At 44.8% G+C, this 15,826-nt stretch overlaps 1 protein-coding gene across 1 annotated transcript in view; it reads right to left on the bottom strand.

Moving 5' to 3' along the window:
- Positions 1-15,822, bottom strand: part of MFHAS1 (malignant fibrous histiocytoma amplified sequence 1) — a gene marked incomplete at its 5' end in the record, with an annotated part of 92,256 nt that extends 76,434 nt beyond the window's left edge. Inside the window, one exon of the mRNA XM_034771303.1 lies at positions 12,786-15,822. Coding sequence (XP_034627194.1) covers positions 12,786-15,822 — 3,037 coding nt within the window. The remainder of the gene's footprint in view (positions 1-12,785) is intronic.
- Between the last annotated feature and the right edge of the window lie 4 nt (positions 15,823-15,826).

The following is a 15,826-nucleotide window of genomic DNA, read 5'->3' as shown; positions in this document are numbered from 1 at the left end:
AAATCAACAGTGCCAAGTTATCTGAATTAATGAACATTGTGAGGCCAGCATTACATCCAAATGGCTGCAAGCTAAAGCTAGACAAATTCAAACTGACTTGTTTGTTTTCCACAGTGAGAGTAATTAACCACTGGAACAATCTACCAAAGATGTGGTGGATTCTCTATCACTTAGGACCTCAATCAAATTTGGTTGCTTTTTCAGAAAAACTCTGTAGCTCACCCAGGAGTTATTGGCCTTGATGCAGAAGTCACCAAGTGAAACTCCATGCCTTGTGCTATGCAGAAAGTCAGACCAGATGATTATAATGCCCTCCTAGCATCAAATCTATGAAGCCTCATCAATTCACAATGAGAAGATGTTCACACTTGCACTATCAGCACACTGGTGTGCATAGTGAGAACTCCTACTTAACAAAAAAAGTTCCAAATAGACGTAGCAATACACCATATGAAGTCTGCTTCCAGACCAAAAGAAACACCTCGCCAAACTCACAACCTGAACTCCAACTTAATTATCATCATTTACTTAAGGCTTTAGAGAAGTCTGGAGCTCTCAACAGACTTTCAGCTTTGTAATGGCTGTCTGAAGTTAAGGTTACAATTATACCCTAAATAGTCTAGAAATGTGCAGAATACCATCTGAACAACCTTGGGGCTCTGCCACTCTCTGGCCAGCCTTGCGTACCAATCGTAGTCTGCATTTTACATGCAGTGTATCTGATGGGCTTTAGGTAGCATTTCCACATCTATGAGCTGTGATCCTAAGTCTACTGCATTTTCACAGTTGGCCTGTGGAGTCAAGGAATTATGAAATTCAAAGTTTTGGGGTATGTATCTTTATATGACACACAGGTGAGGTGCCCCCATCACCCAACACCCCTGAAATGTAAGCTACATAACCTTTTAGTCCAGTCCTCAAAAAGCAAGCAGCACCAGATGCAGTAGGTATGTGCCAATGCTAGGTCTTAGTGGTACTTCAAGGTAGTCCTTTGAAGGATGCCAAGTCTCCTCATGTTCACAAGCATTTTAGAAATGCACAGTAAACAAACAGGTGCAGAAGTCTGAACAAGCCTTTCATTCCAAGAGCATGTCCCCACTACAGTCTCATCACCAAACCGAGACAAATACAAGAAAAGATTTGCACCCCTGGCACAATGTAGAATTACCATACAATGGAAACTCAGCCAGCCACCCTCGGAGTCTGATTGGACATAACCCCACTGGAGAGAGACTACTGCTCGGCTACAGAAAATAAAATCCAATTCACACACATGGCAGCACTGTATGCTCATGGACCCACCTGTATTCCCACAGTTCTTGCCTTCATCTTGATCAGCCTAAAGCATCATGGTGATTGCATCCTGGTTTGCATGCCCTACCTTTAACAACTTCAGGAGTCCTTCTGAAGGCAGGACATGAGTTGTCTCCCATATCCCATTTTCAAATGCCCATTCTGTTAGAAATTCTCCACCTACTCTTTGTTGTAAAGCTAAAGACTATGTTTTGGATCATTAATTTCTTATTGGAGGCATTAACCAGGAATCAGCTCTGTTTTATTCAATTCTCTTTATTCTCCTCTAAACCAAAGAAGGATCATTGGCAAATTCACATTAATCTGCCATATTACAATCCCATCAAATTCCGATGACTGACTCTCTCCTTAAATTAAAATCAGGTCCTTTGTTTATAGTGAAATGTACTATGGTCTGAAGTGCTTCAAACCAGTTACATCACTTTCTTAAAAAGAGAAATATTCATACCTAGCCGCAAACCCCAAGGTACCACGGTGGTTGGTTTGCGTGTACATTTACATGATATTTTTAAGAAACTTTTTGTCAGGGTGGATTTAGTTTAAATCAAATTGATTTAAATCACTAATTGGGAAGCCTCAATTTAATCATGTTTTTCTACATAAAAGTGCATTCTTGTTGGTTGTTATAACCTTAATGTATATTCTTCACAACTCAGAGATAGATGTATGTTTCATTTTTGGAAGGTACACACTATACATTTTTAAGTGATTTATTTTGAAAACTTTTCAGATGAGTTTTACAGCTATACCAGAAAATGAATGAGTATTTGGCTATTTCATTTACCAAAGGTAATTGAAGCAGATATTTATGAAGTCATTGGGACTGTCATTAATATTTGGAGGATTTTCTTGCCATGCTGTATTAGGAGGAGAACATCACTAGACAGACACTTAAATTGTTTTATTTAACTAAAACAACAACGTTATGTATTCTGGATTTTTTTCTTCAACAGCAAACAACATTTTAACAAAACAAGCATATGAATTTTTGAATTCAGTTAAACATTCAAGTTTTTTAAAATCAGGTTTGTTTTTGTTAAAATTGTTTTTAACTAAAACAGTTAAATGAAATTTTTATAAATAAATAAATAAATAAATAAATAGGCTGTCAGCCAGGTCAACATGAGAAATTTAAAATATTGGCTTCTGCAGCTAACTCAGTTGTCTTTACCTTCATTTCCCTGTTTGTTCATAATCTGAAAAAGAAAAACAAGTTTTCCTGCTTTTTCAGGTCACAAACGATTTCTCAATTTGGAATGAATTAGTCCAAAGGAAGAAAATATTCTGCTGGTGTAGAAAGAAGAAGCTACTGCTGTTAAAAATGAGATCATCACTTCAACAGTCCCTGAATCCAACTGCTTAAGAGTTCACTGGTGTGAATTTCTTTAAAACATCATCAAACATATTTCTTGAATAGTTCTTATTCTCAAACTGGGTCACTTTTACAGCCTGCTGCCATTATAGGTTTCCCTTCTAGTGAGAAAATGGTATGCTAGATCTCAAATCAATGAAGGCTACACTCAGAAAGACCTCAAGACTTCTGGAATATGCTGCTCAAACCGTTTCACTTTTGTTTCTACTGCCTGTCCCTCCCTTCTCACATTTATCTCCAGACTTCTTCTCCTCGTCCAGATCTATTCCGTCCCCAACAATATTCTATTCATTGAACTTTTTGAAACTTTTCACTTTTAGAGAGGGGTAAGGGATTGACTCTGTGTAACACAAATTTGCAGAAGGACAATAGGGTTGAGGTCTGTTATTTCTCACCTCTATATATTGATTATTTATTTATTTAAAAACATTTTTGCTGTTAACAAGCATGTTATCTCTAGACACACAAATCCAGTTTGAGAACTGCAAAACTAAGCATCTCTGATGGTACCTTCTAGACTGAGCACTGAATCCCATTTGGTAGATAGAAAGATTAACCTACATAATCTATACAGAAGCCCCATAAGATTGGGTCCCTAATCCATGAACTATTGGAACTCATTTACAAAATTTTTCTTAAACATTACATGAATATATGGGGGACATGATAGCATTTTTCAGGTATCTAAAAGAGTGTCATAAGAAGGAGGGAGAAAACTTGTTCATCTTAGTCCCTAAGGATAGAACAAGAAGCAATGGGCTTAAACTGCAGCAAGGGAGGTTTAGGTTGGACATTAGAAAAAAGTTCCTAACTGTCAGGGTGATTAAACACTGGAATAAATTGCCTAGGGAGGTTGTGGAATCTCCATCTCTGGAGATATTTAAGAGCAGGTTAGATAAATGTTTATCAGGGATGGTCTAGACAGTATTTGGACCTGCCATGAGGACAGGGGACTGGACTCTATGACATCTCGAGGCCCCTTCTAGTCCTAGAATCTATGAATATTGTCTCATACTATAGAATTAGAATTTATAATCCCTATTCCATGATGAGATATCTTTGAGCTATAATGTATCTATCTTTATATAAAAGGTTTTTTCCCCTCAAAAGCATATAAAAAAAATCCAATTTTTTTTTAAATCATTGATTTTTATCCATCCTGCTTTTTGTAGGATCTCTCTCTCCTTTCTGTAATCAGATGACAAAGACAGACTGAAAATAGCATAGCCCTTAATCAGTGTCCTGTAAGTTCACCTGGGCCAACAGCCCATTCAAATGGCTATTTGACTTCAGCTAGTTCTCTTAATTCTCTCGGGGACGGGGGGGAATAAGTAATTTTCTTATATTTAATCCAAAAAGCTATTTTCATTAGACAAATGTAGTTTTTTCCTGCATTCAGACTCCAATCTTAACAGAAATATCAAATAAAAAATCCTACTTTAGTGTTTTTCTAACATTCGAACATGACCAATAACTTGTTTAATTGAATTCTCTCTCTTAATTTTTCCCAGCAATGAGCCAGAAGGAACTGACAGCCAATTAGTCTGTGCTGTCATTAACCAGAGTTCCTGACTAGAGTTCAGGCCAAGCTACTGTAAGCAGATACCTGCTTAATACTCCAGCATCAAGGAGACTGCAGAGCATAAGACACTGCCTGAAGGTTAGACCTGTATTGTCCATACTGTTGCACAGCGGTTTAAATTGGCAAAGCACCATACAAACATGCATTAGATTATCCTCCAGGGAGGTAGGTAAGAATGATCTTCCCCACTTTACAGATGGGGAATCAGACACAGATGAAGGCTGCATATCTCTGGCAGATTAGAACTTGAGAGCATCCAATGCCCAACCCGGTGCTCAAATCCACAAAGCCACACTGCTGCTTAAGTGGCATTTCAACATCTTTCTAAGCTCAGATCTGACAAACAGCAGAAAGTGGATTTACACACAGCTCAGATCAGTTCCCAAAGTGTCTTGGCTTAGGTGGAGAGCAGCTCTTGCTTGGTTAGGCAGAGAGAATTGGATTTCCAATACCAATGAGTCTCTGCCATACAAGTCATTTGACCAACTGTGTGTTCCTCACCTCACCTCACCACTCTCTTCACTCTCTCTAGTCTCTTTTTCCCCCTCACACTTCTCCCTCTCCTTTTGCTCCCACTATTTAAAGTAACACTCCTCAATGATTCTGATCACTAGATTGCCTATTAACAGTATTTTCCGCTGTAAGAGATACATACAGGGTTATCATCTTTAATGCTAAAAACAAACATCTCTTCAAAGAAATTTTCACAAAACCAGTGATGTTTAAAGAAATTTGAACCTTTTCTCTCTAGCTTACAAGTTACTCTTGCTCTGCACAAGCAGATTATTCATAGATTCCATGGCCAGAAGGGACCATTGTGACTTCCTGCATAAACACAGGGCACACACCTTTCCCAAAATCATTCCTACAGCAGATCCTTTTAGAAAAAACATCCAGTCTTAAATGCAATTCCACTCATACTGCTGTCAATGGCACGCATATTGAAGACATAAGAGTCTAATCACACTAAGCCTACTGAATTGTACCCTAACAATGTAAGTTAACGCCACTAGAACTACAAGTTATCAAGTTTTTAAACCAAGCAGACAATACAAGATTCTGACACACCTGGTCAGAGATGGAGGAGATCACTACAGAACAGTGTCTCCAGCCAGTTCACAAGACTCATTAGCAGAGGTGATGAAACACAGCAGAAATGAGTCTTAATATGAATGCAATCTAATCCATAAAGCAAAAATCTTCATGAGTGGCTGTTAATTAACATTTATATAATACAAAACAAAGACCAATTCAAAGCAGTGCATCCCTTTTACAGGTCACTTCCTGCACAAACAAATTTCAGCAAGTCTAAAAAGTAATACAATAAAGGCACAGAATTCTGTTTTGCTTCACTAGCCAAACTGAAAGATCCATTCAACTGAACACAGTATTACACTCTCGGTGCTGAGCTGGGGAATCATCATAAGGGCCTACAGCAAGAGATGACTGTCTTCAAGCAATGTGCTGCCACGCTGGCACCAAGACACCAGCTGATTAAGGGAAACTTTGCTGAATTAAGAACAGGAGTACTTGTGGCACCTTAGAGACTAACAAATTTATTAGAGCATAAGCTTTCGTGGACTACAGCCCACTTCTTCGGCTAAACCCATTTTATATTGTTTACCCAGGATTCCGTAACAAAGTACAATAATTGTAATCTTTCCTTATTGTTTAAAAACTGTTTTTTCCTAACTAATTTAGAATATTGTCCCTTGACAATTTGCTTTCATCGCACGCAGACATGCTGACTACTTACTGAAGTATTATTTGTGAGTTTGGGGCTACCCAAACGTTTTAAGAAAAGGGGCGGGAGGGAGGAGAGGGAAATAAGGGTTTTACAGCATTTATTTTTAAATTTTTATTAAAAAAATCAAGTGTTATTTGCATTAAAAAGGCACAGACTCTGCGCCAACATGAAAAAGGACAGGCCACATTTCCAGCCTACCAATCTTCTTTCCTTTAAAGAACAGTTTTATTGAACTACTGCTTTTCTACACAGTTGTTACATATTTAAGCGGTTTGGAGTTTCAGATAAGCTTAATACTATATACTAATGTTGATTATTGATTGGGTAAAAATTTTGTAATAATTGTTGCACTAGGAACTTCTAATATGTTGGCAAGTTTCCTACTGCTTTAGTAACATTTTATCAAAGACGGTTACCTACCTTTCGGTAACGGTTCTTCTTCGAGATGTGTTGCTCGTGTCCATTCCATGCTATGTGCGCGCGCCCACATGCACAGCAGCAGGAGGTTTTTCCCTTAGCAATATCCACAGGGTTGGCTCTGGCTCTGGCGCTATCTGGAGTCCCACACTCATGTGCCAGTGTATGGGGCGCCATCGGCCCCACATCCTCTCAGTTTCTTCTTGCTCCAACAGCAGTGGGGCAGGTCAAACAACAGATAACTAACTGTTCACAGGAAACTATTTACAGGAAAACAACTGAGAGTCAAGAAACAACGCTAAGGGCACTTGCAAGAGCTCCAGCCACCATCACTGGTGGTGAGAAGGAACTGAGGGCATGGCGCCGGCAGCGCTCCATATACCAGCGCATGAGCACAGGACTACAGAGGGCGCCAGAGCCGGCCCTACCGATACTGCTAAAGGAAAAATCTCCGACCACCGTACACATGAGAGTGCGCACACCTAGAATGGGATGGACATGAGCAAGCACTCGAAGAAGAAAAAAACGATACAGTAGAACAACGGTAAGCAACCTGCAGCCTGTCAGGGTAATCCGCTGGCAGGCCGTGAGACAGTTTGTTTACATTGACCATCCGCACAGCCACTCGCAGCTACCAATGGGAGCTGCAGGAACCGGCAGCCAGCATGTCCCTGCAGCCCGCGCCGCTTCCCGCAGCTCCCATTGGCCAGGAACGGCGAACCGCGGACAGTGGGAGCTGCAGGCAGCCATGCCTGTGGACAGTCAATGTAAACAGACTGTCTTGCGGCCCGCCAGCGGATTACCCTGACAGGCCGCAGGTTGCCCACCACTGCAATAGAATCCCAGAGTTACGAACTGAGCAGTCAACCATGCACTTCATTTGGAACTGGTAGTATGCAGTCAGCAGCAGCAGAGTCAAATAAAAAAAAGCAAACCCAGTACTGTTCTGTGTTAAATATAAACTACTACAAAAAAAGGGAAAGTTTAAAAAAATGGAAACAGTAAGGAAGCTGTTTGTGTGCTTAATTCATTTAAATTAAGATGGTTAAAAAAAGCATTTTTCTTCGCATAGGAAAGTTCCAAAGCTGTATTAAGTCAATGATCAGTTGTAAACATTTGAAAGAACACCCATAACATTTTGTTCAGAGTTACGAACATTTCAGAGCTACAAACAACCTTCATTCCCGAAGTGTTCGTAACTCTGAGGTTCCACCGTATCAAGGAATCAATGATGTGCTTGGCACAGTAACTTTAACCCATGGGTCACTTTCGAAAAAGTATCAGTATTTTTACAAATAACTTGTAAATTTTTGCCAACATGTGCAGCAAGTTTGTCTGCATTTTCCATTCCCTGTGGTGGCAGCTTAACAAAGACGCCTTTAACATGGATAATTTAGTCCTCAATCCTGAGCAGAGGTGGCAAACAGTAGTTTTTCCTCCCAATGACTTTCAGTGCAAGCTGTCAGGGTGAATACTGATTTTTTTTAATTAAAAAAAATCTGATTTCAATCAAAAATCTAATTTTTTAATTTAAACTCTGGGACAGCCCACGGCTCCGGCCCAGCCCCCGAGGCTCCCGGCGCGGCCCCCGACTCCGGGCAGTGCGGTAAGGGGGGCAGGGAGCAGGGAGGAGGTGTTGGATAGAGGGCGGGGGGATGGATTAGGGTCGGGAATTGGGATAGTCAGAGGGCAGGGAACAGGGGAACTGAATGGGGGCAAGGGTCCGGGGGGGGGCAGTCACGAAGGAGCAGGGGTGTTGGATGGGGCGGTGGGGGGCAGTCAGGGGCAGGGGTTCCGGGGACAAGGAGAAGGGGTGGTTGGGATGGGACAGGGAGTCCCAGGGGGCCATCAGGAATGAGAGGAGGGGTTGGATGGGGCAGTTAGGGGACAGGGAAGGGGGGGTGGATGGGGCAAGGGTCCCGGAGGTAGGGTGTCAAGGACCGTGGGGGGTTGGATGGGGCAGGAGTCCCGGGGGGGGGCAGGGGAGGGGCACGACCCTCTTGTGGGGTGAGGAGGAGGGAACTGGTTGTTAATATTTTGACAGCTCATCACTGCCTGGAACCAGAGCTTGCTGAAGTGCTAAACCAGCTTTTGACAGCAGTAGCCTCTTCTGCAAGTGCAGAGAGAGTATTTGCTTCATTTCAGTTTATTCAGCTAGTTCAGTTCAATGACTACTAGTTCATTCAAAGTTAAGAAACCAACTTGGAGTTGAAAAAACAGGTAACCTGAATAAACTCTACTAGCTCTAAAATCTTGAAGGACATGGGGATCAGAAAAAATTAGTTCAATTAATTAGCTACAGATATTTCCCTTGCTTAATAAATCAGCTAGTTTTAAATGCAAAACATGTTTTGATCAAGTTTTTTTCCCTTATGTATCTAGCACTTTGGAGTAGTTTTATTTAACAAAAAAAATAAAATGTTAGTTGTGTATTTTTAATTGAATTTTATTTTCCATCCAAAGAGGGCTTGACAAATTATAAATAAAAAATCTAGTAAGTAAAATAAATAATAAAAAATAAATAAATAATCTAGATTAAGTAAGAATCTTACTTAATCTAGTAAATAAGAAATGCATCGTTCACCATTTTCTAACATAAAAATAGAAACACTAAGATGAATCATAGTAAGTTAAGCTATTTATTTGCTGAAATAAATGTGGATAGATAGAACAGATCCTCCTGATCAGCAGAAAGAACCCCCCCAAATGTAGTGTAAAGATTATGTTTAGCTGCAAATAACGTGTTTTAATGGTAACCAAGGAGAATCAACCTTTCTTTAGAAAAAAATAAAATGTACAAATGCAAAACATGATTAAAATCAATGATCTAAATCAAGCTTTTCTGCTTGCTGATTTAAATCAATCCATCCTGCAAAAGCTGGGGACCTAACTGATCTCTGCGTTTCTGACAATCTCTCCCATACAGTAAGTGGGCTTGCCCAATTTTCTCCTCTTTGTAATATTTCATTTAGATTTACTAAATACAGAACAAAAATACATCAGCCATCCCAGGTGCTGGGCATCCTCAACAAAACACAAAATTCATAGTATGTATGTACACTCTGAGATGGGCATTTTGGCCTTTTTCCTATAGATCTGATTGAAGTCTTTGGGGAAAACAGAGTAGTTTGTATCCCATTATTTATAGCAAATTACATTATCCAAACCCAACATTCAATAATAGGGAAAACCAGGATACATTGAACAAACAGCGCTAGAGTTTTAGAGTTTTACATTTTACAGCTAATCTTCTATCCTCTTAACCCGACTCAACAGAACTGATTCAGCTTGATCTGTGACTTTCCACAGTCTAACCTTTAAACACCCAGTGGTTATATAAAAGTAAGCCTTGCCCCACAGATTTAGAGGAGATTGACCTCTTGCTCCAAAAAGACAAACATCATCCTTTAGAAGAATGCAAGACTAGAACAAAACAGCTACAGCAGCTATCTTTAAAATAAGGCAAGAAAAAAGAAACCCAGCTCCCATGTCAGACTATGAAAATGCTGCCAGATGCTAGACTCAATCTCTATTACATGAGATGTTGCTACACAGCAACTGGGTCTATGAAAAACAGCAGCCTAGAATTTAATTATAAATAAAGGAGAGCACGTTGACACCTGATATTGTGGTTTCCAACTCCAATTTTCAAAGTGAACTTCAACATGAGTCAGCTGCTGCTAAATCTTCAGAAGAGCTCAGCGTCCTGCAGCTCCCACTGAGAACGACATTCTCCCCTTCACCCACCTGAGAACAGCAGGAGCTCCTAGCCCAGGGGTCGGTAACCTTTCAGAAGTGATGTGCCGAGTCTTCATTTATTCACTCTAACTTAAGGTTTCGCGTGCCAGTCAGACATTTTAACGTTTTTAGAAGGTCTCTTTCTATAAGTCTATAATATAGAACTAAACTTTATTGTATGTAAAGTAAATAAGGTTTTTAAAAAATGTTTAAGAAGCTGCATTTAAAATTAAATTAAAATGCAGAGCCCCCCGGACTGGTGGCCAGGACCCCGGACAGTGTGAGTGCCACTGAAAATCAGCTCACGTGCCGCCTTCGGCACGCGTGCCATAGGTTGCCTACCCTTGTCCTAGCCACTTAGCACCTTGGAAAACACGTGTCATCCAGCCTAGCAATTCCAGATGACTTCAGGTGGCAGTGAGCTCACAGATTGCATGAAAAACTATTTCCTTTTTGTCGGTTTTGAATTTCTCACCTTTTAATCTCATGGCACGTCCCCTTGTGATCGAAGACAGGCCAATGGGGGTGGCGGGAAGCAACGCGGGCCGAGGGATGTGCTGGCCGTCGCTTCCCACCGCCCCCATTGGCCTGGGATGGCGAACTGTGGCCAGTGGGAGCCGCGATCGGCCGAACCTGCGAACGCGGCAGGTAAACAAACCGGCCCGGACCGCCAAGGGCTTTCCCTGAACAAGCGCAGCCTGACTTTGAGAAGCACTGATATAATCTTCTTAGAGTTGCAACAGATTCTATGAACATATAGGAGTCATTCCAAGCATCCTTTTAACTAGTCAAAACATTCACACACAAGAGTAACGCACAATTTATCAGTACTACTGATGGGAATTTCTTGCATATACATACAGATTCCAACTGAGATTTCAATTCATGTACTCTTTCACACAGCTACCAAAAAAAAAAAGAAGTCAGGAAAAATCAGAGTACAATAATTTCAGGAGACTAAACACCAAGAGGAAAAGGGTTTTTTTAGGCCTGAGTGGGGGTTATGTTATGCCTCTCACTCAGGTTAGTAGAACAGCTTTTGCCAATGTTGAGAGAGAGAGAGAGAGATTTTCCTTTGTACTCGATTTTTAGATGCATTTAGTTCACCTGATAAGCGCTGGAAGTGGAGTTCTCCATTTATCAACACTACAGTTACAGCCCAGGAATTATCACTGCTGGCCCCATCCGGGACCAGGATGGATCCTGGGGGAGGGAGGGGTTAGCAAACACCCACCAGAGGGAGAAGCAGGCACATGCAGTGCTTATTGCTGTTATTTGTGCATTTTACTTATTTTCTTTGCAGTTCATTTTTTTGCTTTGCTTTTAATTAATTCCATTTAGCGTAAACACCAGATGGGTCAGCAGTCCAGGGAAACTGTATTGTGCGTCCACAAAAGAGAAGTCCAGGTATGCACCTCATATTTCAATAGCTACCAATGGCTCACAGAAGTGGAAGCTCACGCTCTCCCTTCAGTCACTTATATAACGTAATACACTGAGGCGGAGACGTAACTGACGGAGCCAGGACATAGGCTGGGGCACAACTAGCAGCTCTCTGCTTTAAAGAGCTTAAGAAATATTTAAATTGTCCACATTATACCTCACGAGCTGAAGCAGGAGTCCTACTACCCTCAGTTTCAGTAGTATTCCACCTCCTTTCCAATTAAAAATCTTTATAAATAAAATATATTTCAAAGTACTTTCATTGGGGGGGGCAGGGGTAGAAAGCTCAGAGCATTGCTTAAGGTCGAGAGTTTATTTTGATTTTATGCCAACACAGGCACTGATTGCTAACGCATCCTTTTCTGGTTCTCTTTGAGGCTGTAGCAGCAAAAGTGGCAACTGTTTTATAAGTGAGATAGCAGCATCTGCATACATACTAAATGGAACAGAATCCAAACCAGAGGCCATCGGAAAATTTCCATTACCTAAACATGTACTATTGTGATAACTACCACCTCTTTCAAACACCGGCTTTAAACTTTCACGTATACTTAAAGCATCAACAAAAATTTGTTTTAAAAAATGTTTCAGAGTTATTCTCCAAACAGTAGCTCTCAAACTGAGGTCTGAGACCCGGATAATGAAGCACCCTTCAGTATTCAGGAAGTGACTATTCCTCCTAGATCTAGACAGGAATTTGAGGTTTTCCAAAGCCGTTTTTAAACAAAAAAATTAAATAAAAACCTTCTTTGCATTCAGAGTAGCTGCTTCATAGCTTCCTTTTTTGTTTTTTTGAGTAAGCAATAAAATGTGAACAGAAAAATGCAGAGTGGGGAGTGCAGGCAACTTGGGGGTCAAGTCTTACTCTATGTGAAGACCCTACCCTGAGGGACAAAAATAGACCACATAGCTAGAAAAGGGGGGACAAGGGGAATATGACTATGCAGCAGATTAAGTTTATTTTGCTCCTGTCTCCTTCAGGCCATACTCATGTTCTCCCATGTAACTATGTACTGTAGTTGTAGGGAAGGGATGGAATTTGGCTGGGAAGAGAAGTATCCCCCAAAAAGTTACCCACAAAACCAAACAGCTTTGAAAACCAGTGCTCTGGAAGAATGAGTGAGATTTAAACCACGTAAAGGCTGCTAAAGTCAATCTGAATCACCCCTTACCTGGAAAAGCGTAGGGGTTCAGCGATCCTCTTTTAAGGCACTTGGAACAGAGGATGTGCACAGTGTAGTACAGACCTGGCCATTCTTGAAGCAGTACATTCAGTTCTTCCACTAAGGGGGTAATAGCTTGCCAGGCTGTCCATATATTTGGTAGAGATGCGTGACTAGCAATAGACAGAGTATCTGGTTGCAGAGTACTCCTAGCAGGCCTGTAACTCACCACCACAGGCACCTTCCCCCTGTAGGCATAAATCTGGTATTTGCCATCAGACCGCTGAACCACATGGCTGTTAATCTGGACACTGTAGCGTGCAAATAACCCAGGTGGGAAAATGAAGGGGAAGGTGTATTCAATCTGCAACTGTTCAATGACAAGAGACTGTCCACTCAGGTTTGTACCATTAATCCACGCCTCTGCATGGGGCACCTCATTCTTCACATAGCAGGGGAACTTGTACCAGGCAGTGGCCCCATTCAGGGGTTTGCATTTGGGCTTATTGATGCAGTAGCAGAGCCCCATTTTCTCCAGCAGCTCCAGGATAAGCTGCAGGTCCTCCCGGCTCTGGATATGGGGCTTAAGCAGCAGGCGGATAACATGGGCAGGGAGGAGCCCATGCAGCAGGAACCCTTCCACGTAGTGGTGGAGCTGGGTGGTTCTCAGTTCATCTATATGGGTGTCACTGAGCAGTTTCTGGAGCAGCACCGTGGTGTCCTGCTGGCAGAAGACATTGAGGATGTCAATGAGCCTGGGCAGATTGTGGAATACATACTCCCGCAGAGTCAGATGCTCCTCGAAGTACAGCAGCTTGCCACTTTCATGCAGATAGGACAGGGCGCTCTGGAGTCGATCCTCGGTCAGGCCCGCCTGCAAGCCCAGCCGCGCCGAATCCCACCAGCTGAGCCACAGTTGCTGAGCCTGCGGCTGGAAGTGCAGCTCTTCCAGCACCTGCCAGGACTTGGGAAGCACCCGGTGCAGGTTTGGGAAGATGTCCCGGTGCTCAGCTACTGACAGAAGCTTGTCCCGCAGGCGGCGCACCTGGTAGTGGTCCTGGCAGCTGATGGGCAGCACCGGCGAGAGGATCTGCGGCCGGTGGTTGAGCAGATACTGGAACTGGGCCTTCTTGCGCCGCAGGTTCTTGTCTGAAACCCCATAGAAGGCAGTGTGGGGGCTGGAGCAACGCAGGTCAAAGTCCTGTCCCAGGGCATTGTCCACCTGCTGGGCCAAACTCTGGAGTCCCTCAGCATCCCGCTTCTCCTGCAGGGCAATTTGGTGGTGGATGTCCAGGCACTTCTCCTCCAGTTCCCGCTCAGCACACAGGTCAGCATGGGTGCCCACCATGCACACTACAGCATGGGGCACTTTGGCACCTAGCCAGTGCAGGAAGTAGCCCACTGCGGAGTAGAAGCAATGTGGGGTGTAGGCACTCAGGTTCACCACCAGCACATACAGGGCTCCCGGCGAAAGGAAGAAGGATTGGATCACATCGTAGCTAGGGTCGCCCGCCAGCTCATACACAATGAAGGTCAGACCCCTCTCTACATCTGCCGTCCAGTCCGTCACCTCGATGCCCTGGCTGGTCCCTGGAAGTCCTGCAACCAATGGTGTCAGGGGGGCGTCTCGCTCCAGCAGCATGGGGAAGTGTCCTATCTGGGCTTCCCCATTAACTTTTGGGGATGGAGACAGGCAGCCGTCCTGGTGCTCTAACTTGATTTTCCCAGCAACTTTAAGGGACGGGGACAGCAGTGGGTCCTGCTGCTCAATGGGGGCATATCCTAGCGAGGAGCCTTTGGCAGACAAAGCATCTCGGGGCTCAGTAATGGGGCTATGTCCTAGCTGTATTTTCCCAACACCTTCGGGAATCAGGCCCAGGGTGATGTCTCGCTGCTGCTGGGTTCTCCCAGCATCTTTGCCAGCTGCAGCCAGGGGAGAGTCTCTCTGCCGCTCCTCCTCCATCAGGCACCGTCTCAGCAGGGTCTTGCCAGCATCCTTCAGGCCCATGAGGACCAGCTTGAGCCGGGGCTTGAGAGCGGGCTGGGAGTGTGCCAACTCCTGCTGGTAAGCGGCAATGTAGGGGATGCCCTTCATGCAAACCTCGTAAGGCGGCTGGATGAGCGGGTTGTCCTTGATCTTCCAGAGGGTGACCCGGGAGAGCTGCCCAAAGCCCTCGGGCAGGATGGCGATCTGGTTGCCCTGCAGCACGAGTTCCTCCAGGCTGTGGAGCTGCACGATGGAGTCGGGCAGGTAGCGGATGCGGTTGTTGTCCAACCAGAGGGTGCGGAGCTGATGCAGCTGGCTGAGGCGGGCAGGCAGCAGGGTGAGCTGGTTGCGGCTCAGGTAGAGCTCCTCCAGGCTGGGCAGGGCCAGCACGGCCTCGGGGAACTCACCCAGCACGTTGGAGGAGAGGTTCAGCATCTTGAGGCGCTGCAGCCGGCCGAAGCCGGCGGGCAGGGCCCGCAGCTGGTTCCCGTCCAGCATGAGGCTCTCCAGGGCGCCCAGCTGGCACAGCCCCTCGGGCAGGCTGCCCAGCCCCGTGCCGCTCAGCCACAGGATCTTAAGGCAGCGCAAGGCAGCGATGCCCTCGGGCAGGACGCGCAGCTGCCGGTTGCCCGAGCAGTCCAGCTCCTCCAGCGCGCCCAGCTCCAGCAGCGGCGCCGGGAAGGCGGGCAGCAGGTTGTGGTCCACGTCCAGCGAGCGCAGGCGCTGCAGGCGGCCCAGCGCCTCGGGCAGGCGGCGCAGGCGGTTGAAGCTCAGGTCCAGCTCCTCCAGCTGCCGCAGCGCGCCCAGGCGCCCGGGCAGCGCCGCGCCGTCCGCGCCCAGCTGGTTGTGGCTCAGGCTCAGCTTGCGCAGCTCCCGCAGCGGCGCCAGCGCCTCGCCGTCCCCCAGGCCGCCGAGCCGGTTGTGGCTGAGGTCGAGCTCGGCCAGGCGGCCCAGGTGGCGCAGCGCGGCGGGCAGCCGGGCCAGGCGGTTCCTGCGCAGGCTGAGGACGCGCAGGCCGCCCAGCGCGGCGCCCAGCCCCTCGGGCAGCTCCTCCAGGCCGCGC

This window comes from Trachemys scripta, chromosome 5 (assembly GCF_013100865.1).
Source record: "Trachemys scripta elegans isolate TJP31775 chromosome 5, CAS_Tse_1.0, whole genome shotgun sequence".
Taxonomy (NCBI): Eukaryota; Metazoa; Chordata; order Testudines; family Emydidae; genus Trachemys; species Trachemys scripta.
The sequence above is the reverse complement of the archived record's forward strand: the minus strand, read 5'-3'. Positions and strand labels throughout refer to the sequence as shown.